Source organism: Canis lupus, chromosome 9, assembly GCF_011100685.1.
Source record: "Canis lupus familiaris isolate Mischka breed German Shepherd chromosome 9, alternate assembly UU_Cfam_GSD_1.0, whole genome shotgun sequence".
In the NCBI taxonomy this organism is placed as follows: Eukaryota; Metazoa; Chordata; class Mammalia; order Carnivora; family Canidae; genus Canis; species Canis lupus.
Window position 1 is genome coordinate 16,802,791 of NC_049230.1, and position 22,785 is coordinate 16,825,575.

The following is a 22,785-nucleotide window of genomic DNA, read 5'->3' on the forward strand; positions in this document are numbered from 1 at the left end:
TCCCCATGAAAATCAAAAGAAAAGTATCAAGAGCATGATTAAGAGGGATGCTTGGGTGGCTCAGCAGTTGAGCGTCTGCCTTTGGCTCAGGGCACCATCCCAGGTCCTGGAATCTAGTCTCGCATCAGGCTCCCACAGGGAGCCTGCTTCTCCCTCTGCCTGTGTCTATGCCTCTCTCTGTGTGTCTCTCATGAATAAATAAATAAAATCTTAAAAAAAAAAAAAGAACATGATTAAGAAAGGCAAAAATTCCTTCTTGTCATTCACATCAATAATATAATGGATGAGTAAGTCAAGGAGACATATAAACCAAATAAAAAGATACTGAAGTATATGTTGTAATTCATTTTCATGGCCAACATGGTATACAAATGGTGGGAATTGGAGGAAAGGAAATGAATGAACAGAAAGTCTGTATCACTCACTTACTAAAGATTTATAATGCTTTTCAGAAGGAGCAGGGTTGGGTGCCTGGGTGACAGAGTCCATTAAGCACTGACTCTTGGTTTCAGCTAAGGTGGTGATCTCAGGGTCCTGGCACTGAACCCCACATTGAGCCCCACATCAGATTCCACACTCAGCATGGAGTCTGCTGGAGATTCTCTCTCCCTCTGCTCCTCCCGCTTGTACTCGTTCTCTCTCTAAAATAAGTAAATCTTTTTTTTTTTTTTTTTAGGAATAGGGTAACAATAATTGTTTACATTTCTGCAACATTTAGCTGTGAAAGGCACGGTGCCAAATGCTTTACATAACTGTGTCACTTAATGTTTTTAAATTTCATATTTAAAAATATTTAGTATATATTTAACTCAAAAATATATAAATTTAGTGTATATTTAACTAAAAAATATAGAAAAAAACGTTTAAAAACTAAAGCAGGCCTATGCCACCATTCCTGATTCCCTCTCTCCAAAGGCAATCGTTTTAGATTCTTAGCTTTTCTCCTTGTATTTGCCTCCTTTTCTTTAAATCAAGGTTACACCACTATTTTTAGATTTTTTTTGAAAGATTTTATCTATTTATTCATGAGAGTGACACAGAGAGAGAGAGGCAGAGACACAGGCCAACGGAGAAGCAGGCTCCATGCAGGGAGCCCAATGTGGGACTCAATTCCAGGACCCCAGGATCACACCCTGAGCCAAAAGCAGACTCTCAACCACTGAGCCACCCAGGTGTCTCTATTTTTAGATTTTTGTTTTCAGTTTTAAATATTATTTATTGACCACTTATTATGGAAGATGGGGATTTAATACTTGCCCTTTTTTTTTGTCTTTCCAATGTGGTTATTTCATAGTCTTTTAATAAAAGCTATATCCAGTATTTATCATGATTATATAAATATGATTGACAGCTAAGCCATGTAGTATACCACTATATTTCCTTTCTTAGGAAATATTTTAAATTTATCAGAGTTAATAACTGCCATTTTCACCCAGGTACCTATTAAAAACACACACAACCATGAATATCTTTTCAATACATGCAAACATGTCGGGGAATTTTATTTATTTATTTTTAAAGATTTTATTTATTTATTCATAGAGACTCAGAGAGAGAATGAGAGGCAGAGGGAGAAGCAAGCTCCATGCAGAGAGCCTGACACGGGACTCGATCCAAGGTCTCCAGGATCATGCCCTGGGCTGCAGGCAGCGCTAAACCGCTGCGCCACCGGGGCTGCCCATGTCGGGGAATTTTAAAGTTTGTTTAAGACATCCCCCTCCTGGAGTCCTGTATTCTCAAAGCTCAATCTGAACAGATTGCTATAGTTCTAGAACTTTCTTCTCTCTTGTTAGATCTCCTACATCCTGGTCTTCCGTTTACTTCATTTATTCCCTCTTTTCCATGGTGTACCATAACTTTTTGAGAGAGGGTGCACAGAAGGTAAAAATGTAAAGACTTTGAATGTCTGGAAATGCTTTTACTCCACCACTAATATTGTCCACTCTATATTTAATAGTTCAGTGAGGTACAGAGAATAAGACTAAAAATAATTTTCCCTCCAGAATTTTGAAGGCATTACTCTATTGTCTTTTAATTCTCAGTGTTGCTGGCTAGAAGACTAACGCTATTCTGATTTTGACTCTTTGCTTCTACTTTTTTTTTTTTTTGCTTCTACTTTTTAAAGGACCTTTTCCTTACCCTTAGTTCTGTAATTTTAAAATCACATACTTTGAGCTAAGTCTTTCTTTACTCATTCTGCTGGTGCTAGATGGGTCCTTTCTTTCTTTTTTTTTTTTTTTTAAGATTTTATTTACTTATTCATAAGAGACAGAGAGAGAGAGAGAGAGAGAGAGGAGAGAGACAGACAGAGAGACAGACACAGAGAGAGAAGCAGAGACACAGGCAGAGGGAGAAGCAGGCTCCATGCAGGGAGCCCAGTGTGGGACTCGATCCCGGGACTTCGGGATCACGCCCTGGGGGGAAGGCAGGCACTAAACCGCTGAGCCACCCAGGGAATCCTAGATGGGTCCTTTCTAAACTGAAAAATCTAGGGGTGCCTGGGTGGCTTAGTTGGTTAAATGTCTGCTATTAGCTCATGTCATAATCCCACAGTCCTGGGATCAGGCTCCCTACTCTGCGGACAGCCTGCTTCTCCCTCTCCTTCTGCCTGCTTGTGCTCTGTCAGATAAATAAATAAAATCTTTAAAAATAAATAAATCAACTGAAAACTCTAATGATTCAGTTTTATTAAGTATCTTGGATTATTTCTTTGATATTTCTTTCTCATTCATTTTCTGTGTTTTTCTGTTTTGTTTTTGTTTTTTTGGTTCCCCCCCAAGAACCTCCATGAGTTGCATACTGGTCTACTAAGACTGATCTTCTATTTTTCTTTTCTTTTTTTTTTGCTCCTGGTTTTCATCTCTTTCCAACACATTACCAAATAGTTTTTGGGTTAGTATCAACATTATCTCCCAACCTTTATATTAAGTTTTTTCTATAATATATTTTCATTTCTAAGAGCTCTGTCTTGTTTCTTGAATACTTTTTTTTTTTATTAAACTACATCCTATTGTATTTAATGGATACGATACCTTATTTTAGATCTGTGTGAATATTACAGGTTTTATAATGTTTTCTTCTGTTCTCTTTGTCCTATCTTCCTGGAGCTCCTTTTTTCCCATTTGTTCACTGGAGGTTTCCCTCAAGTATCTGGTGATTGCTGGATGACTATTCAGATTTAAGAGTTAAACTAATGACTGGAAGCTCTGAGTCTGAAGGCTTCAGTACAGGATAATCAGATAAGACTTGGCTGATTATTGGGGGTCCTCCAAAGGTCAGATCTTCCAATCTCCTTCCTGAGGGCTATGAAGCCTAGTTTCCAGCATACTGGGAGTAGATGGGGGAAGGGGTCTGAGGATCTCATCATTCAATATGGAGACTCCCATTTACTTCTATTTGCAAATGACATCTCTTGAGATCAAGTCTCATTTCATGTTCATATAATCCTGAGAATTATGTACTCGTATTATCTCTACTTTATTGATAAAGCTATTGAATCCCACAGATACAAGTAATTTGTTGAAGGTCAAGTAACTAATATATGATGGATCCAGGGATGGAAGCCAGATCCAAAATCTAAAACCAGATACTGCTTTTCTTCATGAAGAAAAACACATTAAAAAAATGTTTATTTGTAAAACGGAAGAAGAATGTATTTTAAACTATGTCACTAGATTTATGGTACACACTCCACAGATAAGCCTTTTAATACAATCATTAAACCTATCCATGGATCTTAGAAACTCGGGATGTTAAAATAAATGAGAAAATAAATTATGTGAAAATTAAAATAAACACAGGAAAAGATACTAAGGAATTGAAGATCAGATGCCAAAACAATTTTAGTTTGGGGTTTGTAAACATCATACCACTACTACCAATAAGGCATACCAACCATTCTCATTCTTAGTCACAGTTTTTGTCAATCTACGGTGCCAATAATGGAAAAAGCACCAATATAAACAAAGGCATATCAAAGAAGCAAAGTCAAGACCTTCTGGCACAATTAGTGATTGGCACACATATGATTATGCAAAGACTATGGGACAGAAGTATACCTGTGAAGTACACAGATCGAAGGATAATCATTATTATCATTCAAGAAATCAACTAGCTAAAAATCAAACACATTATCAACAGACCTTTATCAAGCTCCTAGATGAATGTGGAATAGACTCTGTATGTGTGTGTGTGTATATATATATATATATATATAGAGAGAGAGAGAGAGAGAGAGAGATCTACAAAAGAGATAATGATGATACATTATGGACAGGTGGGAGGTGTTATGTATGCACAGGATGTTACGGTAGAGGGAGGGTACATGTGGCAGAGAAACATCTGCTCTTTCTCTGGAACTGAGTTTTAAGGAATGAGTAGGTTGATTAGAAGATGAAGGGGAAAGATATTCCAAGCCAGAAGGAGCAGAAATATGTAGGTCTGAAGGCAATGTAATAAAAACAAAAACTGGGGAACTGGGGTAATTACAAACACACACATTACAAACGTATACATTTCTACTATCACAGAAGACTGGTGCCTTATTGTTCAACATCAAATTCCATCTGTAAACTTAAGAGCATATCCCTGAAAGCTAACAGATGCTAATGGCCACATTGGCTGATACATCTTCAATACAATGAAAGGCAACTGTTCATTCTCCTTTTCCTTAATTTTTGAATGTTCTGTATACCCCATAATTCACACTCCCCCATCTTGTGTTTTCTCAAGGAGGGTGATGCACTGAACCTAGAAGAATGGCACTGGGGAAGAAGCTTGTTACTCCAGAAAGCTGGAATTGCCATTTTCCTAGTGAAACTTTGTCTTATGTCAACAGTGACTATGCTCTTCTGAGTGTTGAAAGACTGGGAAGTGTAGAGCAACTTATAATGGAAACACTAATTTATGTTTTGCTTTACTTCTTGTTTAACAAGACTGGAAACACTGCAGAGAGGTCATGACCCAGGCAAGTTCAGGCCTCGACTTGTAAAGCATCATCTTTAAGAAAACACCAAAAATCATTACCAAATAATTAAATTGTGCTGGGTCATTTTGTCTATTAATTAGTGGTAATGTTCATGAGGAAGTTTTATCATGAAAAAAACAACTGAGTGTATTAATGTAATAAATCATATTGGAGAACATTTTGGATGAAAAGCTGCCAACAGCATGTAATAGGAAAGCCAGCTTTAAAAATAAAAGTAGAGCTCAACCCAAGAGGGGAAATCCAACTCGTTAATGTGTGGCTACTAGTCTTAAGTCTACAGCACGGAAACATACTCCTTGATGGAAAGAAAAAAAGTAGAATGATAATTTATTTGAAGGAAAAAAAAAAACTGTTCCCAGTATACTCTTTATTGAGATTTGCTAGTTCCTGATACAATAAAGAAACAGGCCTAAATAAAATGACTATCTGCCAATCGGATTATGATAAACATTGTTCCAAGGTTAAGTAAGTATTAGTTAACTAATTCTTGGTACCATAAGAAGCAACTCAGGTGAAAACATTACCATGAAAAAGGCAGGGCTCAGTCAGGTGTTGATCCTTCAAAAAAACACTTCTTTACATGATGAAGAATGAACAAAGTACTAAGCAGTATCTAAGCCTTTTGCCACACAAAGGACTAACCAGATAATCCACACTCTTTCATAGGTCCTGCCCATTGATTGGCCCCAATAAACTGATTTGTAACAAAAGTTCATGTGGAAGAAAGCTTTTTTTCTTAAATAAAAATGCCACCGATATAATACTGCAGTGAAATGGAAGGGCTGATTTTAACCTGTGAACAAAAGTAAAGTCAGTTATGCAGTAAAGAAAGGCCATTCTTTCCATATCATTCAATGCTGAGCAAGTGTAATACACCCTCAGTAAGAAGAATTAACTGTGAACAATTGGGAACCCTGAAATGGATTAAGAAGTGAGTTTAAAAGTGCAACTCAAACCTGCTGTGTGCCGGGGCCTTAAACTTTATTTTCTGTTAGAATCTGAAGTTTTTCTGAGAGTGAAAATTTTCAGAATGTTAAGAGTTTATAAACCCAGTAAGTAAAAGCCTAGTCCATCAGACCATTAACAAGCATTTATTCTTTTCAGGTATTTATGGAATTAGGAGATTTGGTTTGTGCTTTCAAAGTGATTATAATTTGGCTGGGAAGAGCAAATACAAATGCAGGGACCAGTACCAAGTAATACATGAGCCAACACAAACTAATAATGACTGAGGGGACAGAGCATAAGGGGACTGTTTCATTGGAGCAGGGTCATCAGGATGATTTCTGTAGTACTGCAGAGACACTGACAAAGATGAGGCCCTGAAGGAGAAGGGATGGGTCTCTAATGCTACTAAATCCTATGTGGGTGGTGGAGGCAGCTGAGCCAGAGCACTCAGGGCTGAAAACGTAGTCTTTTTAGAGAGAGGGGAGTGGGCAGCCACTGAAAGGAAGACTCAGAATGCTTAACTAAGGAAGGAGATTTGATATAAAAAGCAACAGGAAACTAAAGAAGTTTCTTGAGGAGGCAGAAGAGTGAAGACGAGAAAGAGGATCCTGGCGGTTCCAGGCAGGATGGTCTAGGGGTCTGTGGAAAGCTGTGGCACTAATGATGTGCGGGCTGAACACGTCAGCATGTCCAGGAAGGATGTGCACCTTCACCTCAATATCTCACACACACACGACATCCTTTTTAAGCCAAGCCCAGGGCTGGCAGACAGCAAGGGAGGAGAGGCAAGTCCCCTGATGGACAGGTGGCTTGGTGCAGTAGCAAAAGGACCGGCTCTGTCATTCAGAGCTATGTGATTTGGGGTAGATTAAACTTCTGAGTACCCGTCTCCTCCTGAATCATAAAATTGGGATAAAAATCCTACATATATAGAGTGCTGGGGGGGGGGGGGCGGCAAGGGGAATGGGGGAGAAGATTGGGAAAGTGGCATCTTTTGGAAGAGGCAAGAATGAAAGGAGGTACGAGCCTGAATGAATGGTCGTGAGGGGAACCTGAAAAAGCATCCTCTGTGTAGGATGTCAGGACTCCATAACAGTATGGTTAAATCAGGGTTAGGTTGGGTTGGCGAGTGTGGGATGCCTGCAAATCCTTCTCCTCCTAACATAGGGCACTGACAGTAAATGATGCACAGAGAGCGAATTCTCCCAAGATTCACTCTGAGGGGAAAATGAGAGCTTGACTAGGGTTCCAACGAGGCCAAGATGAAGCCTGAACTAAAGATCAAACATCCCCTCCAGGAGTTGTGGCAGAGGGTGAGAGCGAGTGGCCGCAGCAAGAGGCTTCTGAGGGAGAGGTCAGTTCAAGGCAGGGCTGTGAAGAAGCGTTCCCAGTAAGCCATGCGTTAGTCCACCACTTACCCTAGCTTCATTCATGAAATGGGAAGAATTTCACATATTTTTACTTAGTTTGTATTATTCAACACAGACTTTTTAAAAAACATTCTACCTACCATAGTTTTTTTTTTTAAGATTTATTTATTTATTCATTAGAGAGAGAGAGAGAGAGAGAGAGAGAGATTGAGGCAGAGGCAGAGGCAGAGACACACGGTCAGAGGGAGACGCAGGCTCCATGCCGGAGCTGGATGCGGGACTCGATCCTGTGACTCCAGGATCGCGCCCTGGGCCAAAGGCAGGCGCCAAACTGCTGAGCCACCCAGGGATCCCCTCTACCATAGTTCTTGTACAACTTTATCACTGCATTTATTTGAATTACTGCACAAGTCTGAATCTTGTTCTTAGTCTGTCAACCAACAAAGGGGTAGGAGCCATGTTTTATTCATATCTGTCCTTGTGGTTGTTAACACAACATGTCTGGCACACAGAAGATACTCCTATGCTCCCTCCACCTAGATTGCTCTTCCCTTACACATCCACATGATTTCTCACATCAAGGCATTACTTGAATGTCACCTCTTCACAGGGCCCCCACAACCCCCTGTGCTGTGCCATTTAAAACCACAGACTCCTCCTTCTTCAGTTCCCTTTATCCTGCTCTCTTCCTTATGGTATGGATTACCTTTTAACATAAATGCTTATTTATTATGTTTATTGCTGGTCTTCCTTCAGGAGGACAGGATTTTTGTCTGTTTGGGTCTACTGATATATCTGGAGCTAGTGTTGTGCCTTGTACATACTGGGAATTAATAAATTTGTGTTGAGTGAATGAATGGTGATCTCACTGTAGGCTTTGAGGGTGCAGATCACTCCTTCCTTGTTATATTCTCTCTTCTGGCCCTGGAAAAATGCATGTTATACCAAATGTTGAATAGGAAAACAACTATCTACTAGAGTCTATACCTTGGAGCCCCAAATGGGGAATGCTTTAACAAGTTTTCAAGAAAATAAGCTAGAATGAATGACATGTATGCTTCATTTACAACCTAAGTAGATACCATAAGGCTATCATCTTTCTTTTAGTTAATCAACAGATCAATGAATAGTTAAGCTATTGACTGGATAATACAGACTTCTCTAACAGGGAAAAGATGAGATTCATTAATGAAGCCATTAATTCAAGCTAGTGAAACAAGTATTATTAACCATCTTCTACAACTCTTGATTTCCCCAAAAGAGGGAGAAGACTGATTACCATTAAAACACAACCAGGAGTAAGGACAAAAAAGGAGAGGTTGGGTCCTTTGGATATTCTGCATGCATTTCTGATTTCTCATGCTCAAATGTCTGCAACTTTTTTTTGTGGTTAAATGTTTAAGTTGAATACCAAAGGAAGGATGTTTCAAATAAATCATGCTACAACTAGGCAGACAACTACACTTAAACTCTCCATTAGATTTTACCCTGAAGCAAATTCTTAGTCTACTGTCTTTGTAACCATCCTCATGGTGCTGTTAGCAGGGCAAAGGACAATAAGGAGGGGAATTCATGATGCAGATTAGATATGAAATGAGAAACTTCACCTCAAATAATTTAAAATAATTACTATAGGCAAGAACAGACCACTTTATGGTATTACAGAATATTTTAGTATCCATTTGTGAAAAAGACACTGAATCATCAGATTTTTCACTTGAGTAGCTCTTGAAGGTTACCTCATCTAAAGATTACCTAGTCCTCCCCTGGTTATTTTGTAAATGACAAACCTGGGATGAGAGGTGAAGTGACCTATCCATAGCTTTTATATCCAGGCAGGGAGCTGAAGCTAGAGTTCAGGCCTCTTAGATATTTCCATTATGCTTTGTGGTCCATTGTTCTCATCTGTGCAATTTTTAACTCATATCAGCAATGGCTGATCTCTTCTTAATGAGTCAGGGAGACACATCACATAGAAATTATGATCTCTGAGCTCTCAGGAGAAAAGTTTAAATTAAGAAAATAAAACTGTACTGACCATGCCACAGTATTCTTAGTGCCAAAAGGAATAATTTTATAGATACACTCTCTCATCTGAAACTGAGCTAAGAGAACCATGGATTCATTAGCAGATCCAAAATCCTCAGGTCTGTACCTACAATAAGTTTCCCTCTCTCTCTTGACTTTTAGTTTGATGTGCCCCACAATGACCTCCGTGCTCCAATCAGGTCAATTTTCTTCTTCCTTCTCATTTAATTTCTACCTCTGTGACCTTTACCCATAGCCTTCTTCTTTATTAAAATGCTTTCCAGAGTTTGCCACCAGTTTGCAATGATCTCTTGTGTCCAAGATATTTCAAAACTTCCCTTCTTTCTACATGCTGCCTTCACTTAACCTGACATAATTCCATGTCCTCCTGTAGGTCCCAGCCTTTCAGAACATGGATCAACAAGCCCTTACTTAACCGGACGCCAATTTGCTGAACTATTTCAGCTACCCAAAACACAAAACCAAGAAATAAGCAAAAATCCTCTAACTTACAGGACCAAAACAAAGTGATATTCAAGTGACTTTACTCACTGCAAGTGCCACTTTATCTTTAGGCACAGTGGGCACAGTGTCCAGGACCCATAAAGCTTTGAAGGGCCTACAAATAGATAGATAGATAGATAGATAGATAGATAGATAGATAGATAGATAGATAGATAGACAGACTCCATGTCCAGCATGGCCCAAAGTGGGGCTTGAACTTACAAACATGAGATCAAGACCTGAACCAAGATGAAGAGTTGGACGCTCAACTGAGTTACACAGGTGCTCCTTCTATTTTCTTTTAAAATCAGAAGAAAACAGAACTTTCAGGTCAAAGAAAATGTTCTGTTATTGTTGTTTTTAAAGATTTGATTTGTTTTTTTATTTATTTTTTTAGATAGAGGAGGGGCAGAGGGAGAAGAAGAGAGCATCTTAAGCAGGTTCCATGTCCAGCACAGAGTCTGACATGGGGCTTGATCTCATGATTCTGAGATCATGACCTGAGGTGAAGCTAAGTCGGACATTCAACCAACTGAACCATCCAGGTGCCCCTAAAGATTTTATTTTTATATAAACTCTATACCCAACATGGGGCTCAAACTTACAACCCTAAGATCAAGAGTCACATGCTCCACTCACTGAACCAGCCAGGTACCCCAAGAAAGTGTTTTAAATACCAAGAGTGGGAAAATAATTTTTTTTTTTTTAATGGAGGAAGGGGCCCATGTAAGTCATAATGTGGTCCTGTTCACAGGAAAGCTCCTCCAGCACTTGTGTTTATTCTTACTTTACAAATAACTTATGTGTCCCAGTGGTTGCCTTTTTTAGTTCACAGCTGACTAGAAGCAGCAAATTGGAAAAGTGGGAACCATCAGAGGCGGGAAGGCTAACACAACTCAATGGGATTTTGCAAGAAACAGCTAACAGCAAAACCATTAAGAACAAGAAAAGGTACAAAAAACTAAAAACAAAATAGGGTACATTGGACCTATTTCATGACTACCTGGGCAAAATTGTATACATTCCAATAGTTTCTGCTGTTATCCATGATATTACTGACCTATGTGATTATGATTTGTAATGATCCTTATTCTTTTTCTTTTAAAGAGATCTGTAGCCTAATTATCTTTTTTTTTTTTTAAGATTTTATTTATTTATTCATGAGAGACACACAGAGAGAGGCAGAGACACAGGCAGAGGGAGAAGCAGGCTCCATGCAGAGAGCCCGACGTGGGACTTGATCCTGGGTCTCCAAGATCACGCCCTAGGCCGAAGGTGGCGTTAAACCACTGAGCCACCCAGGCTTCCCTTTATCCTTATTCTTAAAATAGTGTTTATTATACTTTAGTTCAGACCAAAAATGTATGAGCAACTTTTTCCTCTTAAAAAAGGCTAAAGTTAAAAAAATAAATAAATAAAAATAAAAATAAAAAAGGCTAAAATATAACCATAATAGATATTTAAAGAGGTTAAACTTCCATCATTTGAAAAAAATAAAGCTTTTAATTTCTTACAAATTTCTATTCTTATCTCCAGTGAAACTGAATGTGCCATATGAAGCCTGAGATAAGTAACTATACACAAAACATATGCTTCAATATCCAATCAGTTAGGGTATAATAAATAATAAATAAATAAATAAATAATAAAAATTTGCTGATTCTGGCATAGATACATCCTTCATTATCTCTCCCCATTGCTTCAGAGCTGGAATTACTTAGCGTGGCACAACAGCCCTGCTAAACCTCCATTCTACTCATCTTTCAAGACCAAGACCAATAACTATTTGTGGAACATTTGCAGATTTTCTCCGTAAAACGGAGCTTTCCTTTACAGTCCACCAGAACCCACACAACTTACAAAACTTAACTAGATGCATCATGTTTACACATCTTTCTCCCTCACCGGATTATGACAGGGGTACTCAGTTAAGTAAAAAACAAAAAACAAAACCCTTAGAAGGTAGATGAACTAGCAAGAAGCATGCAGCTATCCTTGCCCCATCCTCTAAAGCCCCAGCACCTTGTATGAGTAACTCTCAGGGCTAAGATTGCCAGATAAAGCCTTAAATAAAAGTATGCCCCCAAACACTGCATCAGATATACCAAAAAATTATTTGACAATCTTTCTGGAATTCAAATTTAACTAGGTGTCTTTTTTTGGTATCTACATATCCAGCAACCCCACTCAGAGCAGATGTAGCCTCATCTGCACACATAGGTGGATGGCTTGGTGAGCAGGATATGAGCTGAATGTTAACTCTCAATTGTCACTTGACCTTGGACACACTTTATACACAAACTGCACAACTGAACAGATGGTTCTGGATTATAAGCTCTTTGAGGGCACATACAAGTGTCAGATTCATTCTTTATTTCTACAGTGTGGAAGAAATGCTTATTAAGTGTACATCCTAGTAAAAGTACAACTCTAAAAAGTAATATTTCAAACTTGCATATCAAAAGAAATATTTTTGGATGGGGAAAAAACGTTCCCACTGCCTTTCTATAGAATGTAATAGAACTGTCACCATCTATCTTAGTCAACCTTGGTCACACTGGCATTCCAGCATCATGAGTTCCACTGGAAGAGCACAACACTGAGCTAAATGCCAGGTGGGTCTCCAAGGACAACTGTGAGAGGCATGAGACACTTTCACACTTTTCCTCTCAGGACCACAGGGTGTCTTACAGACTAGACCTTAAATTAAATCAGCCTTAAAAGAAAAAACAATGTTAAAAAAAAATTACACATAGACAAGCTTAGAGACAAAGCTACATTTAATTCTATTAGGCAAACAGCAAATCAGTTGGAAGGACTGGAATTAAAGAATTTTGACAGTTCTTTACTGCTAGTTAAAGGTGAAAACAGTATACACTTTAAATTTTTCTTTTTTCCTGATTACAAAGTTATAAATGCTTACTGTCAAAAAGTTTATAAAATATAGGAAATAAGGTGGAAAAAATCACCTATAATACTACCATCTGGGGTATAGTAGGTGCCTTTAAGATGGAGAAATAATAGAACTTTCTTTTATTTTTATTTTTGACTGCATTCTTTAAAAAATTATCCTTTTTCTATATGTTTTAAAATGAACATCATCTTATAGAACAAGAGATGTATTAAAATGTTGGAAAGACAAGCTCAAATGGTTTTTGTTTTGTTTTTTTACTGGCGGGGGTATGCATTCAGAAAGTTGGGGGACTGTTGATATAAAGGCAATTACAAGAAATAATTTTAGTATTACCCTCTCACAGCCCCAGTCCTTTTTTCTTTGACTGATAGCATACTCAGAGAGCAACTCAAGATTAAGTGAAAGGTGACTTGACAGTTATGCAGGCAGTTTCTGACACAGTCACTAGCTGAGTGGCCAGAGTTTTCCATCTGACTGCTGTCACCTGGTTATTTCTCTCTGTCCTCCCTTCCCATTATTGTCCCTCTTATTCTGGAAACTGGCCCCCTTCTTCCACTTGCCCCAGGGCTGTCCAAGGCAGGTAGGGGCTGCAGGAGCAAGATGGATGTCAGAGAAAGCTGCTATGCTCTTTCTTCAGCATTTCTGGGTCTGGTTTCTCCAGCAGCAGCCACATGGAGCCGAGCTCCTTTGATATGGGCTGGTTGCTCTGTTGGTTTTATATATTTTGTGTGTGAGGAAAGACAGAGTTAGAGTTTTCTTTGAAGTGAATAATAAACTAATAACTGAGTTGTGCTTTGCAGTTTACAGAGAACTATGATACACATTTATCTTATTTAATTCTCACATTCTCAACTTCAATATCACTATTGTTCCTATTCTAGAAAGTGAAAATTGAGGCTCAGAAGTGACTGGGTTCAAATTTAAGTCTTTTAATTCTAACTCCTGTGCTCTTATTCACACTGCCAATGCCAGTTCTATGTGTAGTTAAGACCTACCATCTTCAAAATACCCATTCGTAGTAAATATTATCATCCACATAGCCTAAATGATTTAAAAAAAGAAAAAAAGGAAAGAAAAGGCAGAGCCACACAGATTGTCTGGAGTCTGCCTTGTGGAAGTACTATTTCCATTCCCCAATATGAAGTAAGGAAGGTTGTCAAGATGAAGATGTAGCTATAGATCAAGTAGTGACTTAAAAAGATCAATACCTCATTCCACCTGTATCCCAATAACTATCAGGAATATTGATGGATTGTTCTGGACATTTTGTAAGATTCCTCTTATTGGCTCTTCTTACCCAACAGTTGTTACACCATGCAGTATAAAGTCCTAGGAAATGTCCAAAGATCTGTGTATTTGTTTCAGGGGCAAGAGCAGCAAAGAAGCTGTGCTACACTACTCTGTTCTACCTTGGGTTACAAGAAAAGAGGAGCTTTAGTCATAATCAACAGATGGCTGCAGGGAAAAAGCAAATAGGTAGGGAGTCCTTGGAGGCTGAAGATAAACATAATAGGTAGTGTCCTCAGGGATCTGACAACGGCTAAAAGCCCTGTTCCTTCCTCTACTCCTTACCCTGTTGAGTCCTGAAATTCCTGTCTCTATTTCATTCTTCATTTATAAGAGGGATCTCCAATTCTCAGACCAAAGTACTTAGGAAGCTTTTAAATTCCAGCACATGGGGTATAGGGAAGCAAGACATACTTATTTTTTTCCCCAGTATTGTGAATGAGGGAAGCTGTGCTTGGGCATAGGCTGTGCCTGTCACTTTCTATGACATCTGCCACATATAGCAGTTGCAGTCTTTAGTTTTCCTATCTTACAAGCTAAAAAGATTCTGTGGACTATCTAAATGCACTTCTTTTCTTTAAACAAACTGGAAAATACATGTCTAGTTCCATACAATAGTCTTAATGAAACAGTAGACCCTCTAAGAACTTTGAAACAGTCACAAAACAGGAACAAACAGAATCAGAGATGGTCAACCCTTGAGCCCCAAGCAATGGGAATATTCAAATCAAGAGAACACCCATTATCTTTTTGAAGATGTTAGGATACGACTCTATAAATCAATCCTTTACAAATGGCATCTCTGTGGACAATGGCAGATTCCTACTGTTCAGTAACTCTATGCTTTTCATAATAAAGTACCAATACCTTCTATCTGTGTAGTCCACAGGTTTATAGAGGACTTCACTATACATTATTTTATTTGGCCCTCAATGGATAGGTAAGGCAGGGAGAATTATCCTCATTTTACAGGTGAAGAAATACACAAAGATATTAAGGGACTAGTTCAAAGTGGACTGAACTAAGACTCAAACTCAGGTTTTCTGACTCCAGTACAGAGTCAGTTCTGCAGACAGGGTCCTCACAACTAGACTCATGGCACTGTGGAATACTATGGTACTAAAGTCAACGTGTTTCTAACACTGTCATGTTACAATAATATATTTAAGGCAATGGGGCTTGGTGAAGACATTCTGGCAGTGAGAAAACATTGTGTCTCAGCACCATTAGCAGTTCCCTGATGATTAAACTTAGATATTTAATTCTGAGTTAGCTGAAAGTGGTATATACATGCCATAACTTTTTGTATTCATTAATACCTATTATAGATGGGCTCTACCACACAAAATATGTTTTGAAAACATGTTTTTTAAAATGTGTGTATTTATTTATTTACTTGATTTATTTTTTAAGTAGGTTCCACACCCAACATGGGGCTTGTCAACTCATGACCCTAAGATCAAGACTTGCATGCTCTACCAACTGAACTAGCCAGGTACCCCTGAAAACATGGTTTTATCCAGTGGGTATCCATAGCAAGGTTTTATAAAAGGACTCACCAAATTTCTTTCACTAGTTTTTAAGTATCTAAAATCATTCTACTTATATATGTAATACATATATTCAATTTACTGAGACAACCTACTATATGCTAAGCAATGCATAAAGAATTTTATAGGGCACCCTGGGTGGCTCAGCGGTTTAGCACCGCCTTCAGCCCAGGGCCTGATCCTGGGGATCCGGGATCGAGTCTCACGTCGGGCTCCCTGCATGGAGCCTGCTTCTCCCTCTGCCTGTGGCTCTGCCAGTCTCTCTATGTCTCTCATGAACAAATAAATAAAATCTTAAAAAAAAAAAGAATTTTATAAAATACAGTAGCCATCTAATGTCACTGACTTAATTAAATGGAAAAACTGGGCCACTAAATTGTCAACTGGCATACAGCTTTTCCTCACCAAAGCAGTCCAATACACAAGTCACCACACCAGTGATTACAATTAATGTGTCTGGCAAAATGACTACACCTCTTTCCTAAAGTGGTTATATATCATATTGAGTCATATTGTAGTCATTAGCCAGAGTTAATTTTGAACAGATAGATGGAGAGATACTCGTGTTTAGGCCTGCACAATTTGGAGTCTCTTCCATTATCTGCTTATTTCGCTGAAGCAACCCAAAGGCTGAAGAGTTGCTTAATATTATCAAGACTTCCTAATAACATCTCTGAAGTAAGACTGTACTCAGATGTTGTGTCAGAATTACATAAAAAGCAATACTGTCTAGAGACTGGTAATGTTAAAATGAAATCCATGGGACAAACAAATCCACCTGCTAAGTTCCCACTAGCAGCTCACTACATTTTTTATTGGTATGTGATGCCAGTCCCCGCTCTAAATCTTACTTCTTTCTTATTAGGTAATATTCCTATGTGCCAGAGCAGTGAGGAAGTTATTTTTTCAGCAACTTTTACTTTAATTGAAACTCTAACAATTGTTAAGTCTAAATTCTACTTCACTAATATTACTATGAATTCAGAGTGATCTTCTCTTGTAAGAGTTTACAGTTTCCAAAGAATTTTCTAACTGGTACGCTGTAAAGGAGCTACAGGTGGACTAAGACATCAGTTCTTATCAACCCTGGGGAAGGCTGGGTGGTGCTGTGTGGCACTGGGTGGGGGCACTGCACTTCTGGCCAGCTGAGAGTAGAGGTAGCCATTTACCCAAGTACCTCAAGAGATGCTACCATTTTCTATACACTACTAAAATGAACTCAAAGAAGAATGGGTTCTCCATAAATTACAAGGCCATTCTGGTAGCTACAGATGCTGTCTTCCAATCTGATTCCCCAACGTATCAAGTAAACCTAGCACCGAAGCAGTCAGGTTAATGGGCTTAACTACTCCTGCACTTGTTGAGGAAACTGGGAAGTCATGTCATTTAAGATCTTGAGAAGTTCCTTTTCGGGCACTTTGTCTCCCAAAAAGAAAAATAAGGTGTCAGAAGAGCTCTATGGGGAAAATCATAAAGCCATCGGTGCTGCAGGTTGTGGGAAGATTTACCTGGCCTTATGGCTCCTACTGCTTCTTCCTTGACATTAAGACTAAGGCTTTCATCCTCCTCATGTTGAAAAGCACATTCCCCTCAACTTCCATAAATCTGCAAAACCTGAAAAGAGCCCAGTGTCACTGAGTAAAAGAGCCAGCTTTAGGAATCTCACTGGAAGGAGGGGTGTCTTCAAGCCTCTCACTGCTAAGCCGGACATTTCCTAACACTGGACAAATTGTACATCCAGCTCGGGGAGGGTGAACTGCAGTGGTCTTTTACCCTCCGAGCCAATTGTTAGCTTTTCACAGGAATCAGCAGGGAAGCACATGTGAAACCTCTGTGGTGCCGGTGAGCACCCCCATGCCTTGTGTGACTCTGCATGTAGATGAAGCAGGCCGGGGGCTTTCTCAGAGCAGCCCTTTTCTCCGGCGCGGCTCCCTGCTGGGACAGCCCTTTTCAGTGCTCTACCCCCCCTCGATCTCTTCTCCTGCACAACACAGGGCAACTTGATTGAAATAAAGACCTAGGGAACATGTTTTATTTTCTCCTGTTCAATCCATTTTAGAAAAGCTTTTAATTGGTTTTAAAAAGATGCTAAACAAAATGTGATGATGTTTTTCAGTCCTCATGAACTACAGATACCACTTTTTATACTTTCAAAGGGCTAATAAATCAATCATGAAATTAACTCTCCAGCTAAATTTAAAGCAAACCCACTGAATACTGGGTTCATTAAAAATCTATGCATTTACTTCGAAAAATTTAAAATTCAAAGAAAATTATCCTAGTAACTGAAATCTGACTTGAATTCTTAGTCCTACACTGAAAATCCAGGACCAAAGCAATCACAAAGGGAAAAAAAGAAGGCTTGTGAGCCAGTTTTAATAAGCCAATTTACAATGAGGGAGGGGCGTGGGGGAGGGGAGGAGGAGAAAAGAGAATATCTCGATACATAACAACATAGTGCCCCTGAAGGGATTCTTTTATTTGAGCATGTGCACACATGCACACATAATTTTTCTGTGTGAAAGCTGGAATTACAACAAATGGAATATTAAGGATTCTGTGACTGATATGATTATTGTATACACATACAGTTCCTCTTTTTAAAGAAAAATGCCTTCAACTTCTGTTTTCTTGATGGTGATTAAAAACAATAGTTTTCTACCACCTAGGTAGCTCCACAACACTCCGATTCATACACTTTTAATATTTAATTGAAAACATCTGAAAAACCTACATGGATAATGGTTTGATGAAGTGAATGCTTCCACTTCAGAAAGACAAATATCCTCAACACTGGATCAGCCTGAAAAATTTCCCTTATTCTCCTGAGAGAATACATACTAATTTAAAAAGCAAGGTGGGACAGAGAAAGCACATTTTTATTTTGTTAAATATATGTCAACTAGGAATATCTGAAACATTAACTTCTCCTGCTACTGACATACTTATTTATACAGCAGGACATCATCCAGCAGTCCAGGCCAGAGTCACCACATTCTGATTAATGACAGGCTGGTAATCCTTAAAAGAGAATCTCTGCCATTTCCAATCACTTAGTGATTTCCACTCACTAAGGTAACCAGATCTATCTTTGGATTTTAACATATTCCAATGCCCTTCCTTTCCAGTCCTTAGAGAAATTCATTCCATATCCCTTTTGAATGATCCAATCCCTGTTGCTAGGACTTCTCCCAAACTGGGCCATGTACCTAGCAAGGAGATGCTCACTCCTTGCTTCCAGCTTTCCCTATAATCCTCCTTTCAACAATTATATAGCTTTTCAATCACTCTCTTTTTTAAAGCATCTGTTTTACTGAGATATAAGTCACAGAACACACGATTCACTGATTTAAAGTGTGTTAGTCAATGGTTTTTAGTATATTTACAGCAGGTACAACTATCATCATGATCAATTTCTGAACATGTGAAACACCCCAAAAAGAAACCCCGCACCCATTAGCAGTCACCTCTCATTCTCACTATCCACCCCTCCTGGTCCTAGGCAACCATGAATCTACTAGGTTCTGTCTCTACAGATTTGCCAGTTCTGGACACTTCATACAAATGGAATCAAACAATCTGTGGTCTTTTTCATTGGCTCCTTTTGTTTAAAACGTTTTCAAGGTTCATCCATGTTGTAGCACGTATCAGGATTTGTTTTCTTTTTATTGCTGAATGATATTCCATTGTATGGATATACCATAGTTTATTTGTGAATATCTAGGTTGTGTCCATTTCTTGGCTATTATGAATAATGCTGTTTTGAACATATCTATAAGCTTCTGTGAGGACATATATTTTCATTTCTATGGGGTACGTATCTAAATTGTTGGGTCATATTATAGCTTTGTCTCTAATCTTTTGAGGAACTGCTATTTTCCAAAGGGTGCACAATTTTTATATTCCCACCAACAGTGTATAAGGGTTCCAGTTTCTATATGCACAGCAACACTTATTATCTGACTTTTTGGTTATGGCCATTCTGGTGGGTATGAAGTGGTATCTCACTGTGGCTTTGATTTGCACTTCCCTGATGGCTAACGATGTTGAGTATCTTTTTATGTTCTTTTTTTTTTTTTTAATTTTTTTTTTCAATTTTTATTTATTTATGATAGTCACAGAGAGAGAGAGAGAGAGGCAGAGACACAGGCAGAGGGAGAAGCAGGCTCCATGCACCGGGAGCCCGACGTGGGATTCGATCCCGGGTCTCCAGGATCGCGCCCTGGGCCAAAGGCAGGCGCCAAACCACTGCGCCACCCAGGGATCCCTCTTTTTATGTTCTTATTGGCCATTTGAAATTTATTTATTTTTGAATCATACCTTACCAAATATAAATTATAACAACACAAAATACTTAAGCCCACCAAAATAAGCGGACACTAAAGAAATATCTTTAGAAGCAAGTTATCTATATTTTTTTGTTGAATAAGTTATTCATGAAGTACATCTGTATGAACCTGTGCCAGAAGACACTGTAAGTAAGATTTTAAAACATTAGAAAATGTTCGTTTCCTCAAGAATTTCACAATTATTTTTACAAACTGGAAAGTTATTCCCAAGTCTTTATTTTTTTAAAAAGATTTATTTATTTATTCATGAGAGACACAAACAGAGAGAGAGAGAGAGAGAGGCAGAGATGCAGGCAGAGGGAGAAGCAGGCTCCTCACAGGGAGCCTGATGCGGGACTGGATCCCAGATCCCAGGATCATGACCTGAGCTAAAGGCAAGTGCCCAACCACTGAGCCACCCAGGCATCCCTATTCCCAACTCTTTTTTTTTTTTTTTTTAATTTATGATAGGCACACAGTGAGAGAGAGAGAGAGGCAGAGACATAGGCAGAAGGAGAAGCGGGCTCCATGCACCGGGAACCCGACGTGGGATTCGATCCTGGGTCTCCAGGATCGCACCCTGGGCCAAAGGCAGGCGCTAAACCGCTGCGCCACCCAGGGATCCCCTTCCCAACTCTTTAACAAAATGTTGCAAGTCTTTTTTTAATATGCTGTATTTATTTCTATTCATATCTATTTTGGATTTACAAATAATTCTCAACTAGAGGATGTCTTCCTGTTTAAATAAATATATTTAACAATGTAAAGGACAAGCAGTTTAAAAAATATAATTGAAAAATTATTCTTTCTTCTCCCAACAGCTTTTAGCATAGGTTCTTTTTAGTTAAAGACTGAATAAGATATAAATTTAAATGCCTGGAGAAAGTCCCCCAATCTAATAATTAAAAAAAGATTTGTTTTAAATATTTTATTTATTTGAGAGACAGAGAGAGACAGAGATAGTGAGAGAGAGCATGAGTGGGGAGGAAAGGGAGAAGCAGGGGGCCCGATGCAGGGCTCAATCCCAGCTTCAGGATCACAACGCAAGCTGAAGGCAGATGCTCAACCAACTGAGCCATCCAGGTGCCCCTCTAATAATTTTTAAAATGCTATATCATAGGAAAGGACTCATTTTGTGATATATATGGATGTTGAGGTTATTTACTTTTTTCCAACAACTTTATTTAAAGTTTTATTTATCTATTTGAGAGAGACAGAGACAGAGAGAGCGTGTGTGTATGTGTGTGTGTGTGTGTGTGTGTGTGTGTGAGCAGAGGGAGGGGCAGAGGGAGAGGAAGGCAAGCAGACTCCCCACTGAATGGGGCGCCTAGAGCAGGGCTCGATCTCAGGACTCTCAGATCATAACCTGAGCCAAAATCAAGAGTCAGATGTTTAACTGACTAAGCCACCTGGGCGCTCCTTTTCCAGCAACTTTAGATTTATCTATTTACCTACTTATTGAAGGAATCAGAGAAGGGAAAAATATATTCACTTTTCTAATTTCAGCTTTAGGATGAACTAATAAAACTCTGATTACTGGGAATGATAGTTTATGGAAAAATGATTACAAAATCCTTACAATGCATATATGCAGGAAACTTTCAAGACTGTCACACTTTATGTTTCTTTTCACTATTCTAGAAATACAAAAACAAAAAACAAAAAAATTCTTGAAAATCAAGACAAGTGCATCACTTTTAGTTCTGACACACACAAGCACACACATACAATTTTAACTGTTAAATTAAAAAGCAGATTCACCCACTTAACGTGAAATATTCTCTATACAGCCTAGTTAATATCTCTAACTTCAAATACAAGATTGCCATCTATACATTAAGATATTTTTCAAGTTAGTGCTTAACCCTTTTGTATCTGTCTTTGACTGGCATTTCTCAAAGGTTACAGTACACAAAATCAATCAATAGAATTTGTGTCTTGTATCATAGCCAAACATGCTCTGGCAGCCTCTACATAATTAACATATTTAACCAACCCTCATAGATTACTTTTAAATCAGTTATCAAAATCACCAATCTCCAGTAGCCACATCAGTGAAAATGCAACCACATGAACAAAGATCCTGACTATGAACTCCCTCCTCAAAAGTGCCACACAATACAAGAGAAATAATTCAAGCTTAGTGTTTAACTAAGCTTTTTCTTTTTAAAAAGGAAAGAAAAAGAAAAAATTGCCTACAGAAAATGAATAACCCCAAATACAAATTCTTAGGAAACTATCTATGAAATGAAAAACAAAACAAATGGGAATGTATATTCAATCCCTACTACAGGAATATCATAAACTCTCATGGAAGATGGAGGCAGCTAGGGATGTGTAATATGCTGGGGAATTCACAGAGCTACAAAAACAAAACTAATTATAACTAGGATTTTGGGATCTTTAGAAAGGAAATTTCCCTGTTAAGAAATCATTTACCTTAAAACAGAAGGTGAGACTAGATGACTTTTCCATGACCACAACATAATTTGAAATGTGTATGATAGCTTGCTTATTTAGCAGCTTATTTGCACCATTACATGCAATATATCGGACAAATTCTGTGAAAATGTTTTTTATATTATTTTTACCTGAGGAGGTGCCTTTTTGAGTAACACGAGAAGAGCCTGTAATACCAGATTAGAAAATCGAGGGCCAATAGGTACATAATCTAGAAGAAAAACATTGTTATGTTTTAGGGATTTGATACACATATGCACATAGTCCAAATATTCAGGTTTTTCTGCATCAAAAGTAAACACAGTCCTAAATAACTTTCATGCAACTATGATAATTAGAAAAATAATATATCCAATAACTTAAATGTTTAAAACATTATATAACAACTCTCATCTATAAATTTTTTTAA

At 38.4% G+C, this 22,785-nt stretch overlaps 1 protein-coding gene across 1 annotated transcript in view; it reads right to left on the reverse strand.

Moving 5' to 3' along the window:
- NSF (N-ethylmaleimide sensitive factor, vesicle fusing ATPase) overlaps positions 1–22,785 on the reverse strand; it is a 145,571-nt gene that overhangs the window by 7,156 nt on the left and 115,630 nt on the right. The window contains exon 17 of the mRNA XM_038546995.1: positions 22,508–22,587. Within this exon, the coding sequence (XP_038402923.1) occupies positions 22,508–22,587 (80 nt within the window). The remainder of the gene's footprint in view (positions 1–22,507; positions 22,588–22,785) is intronic.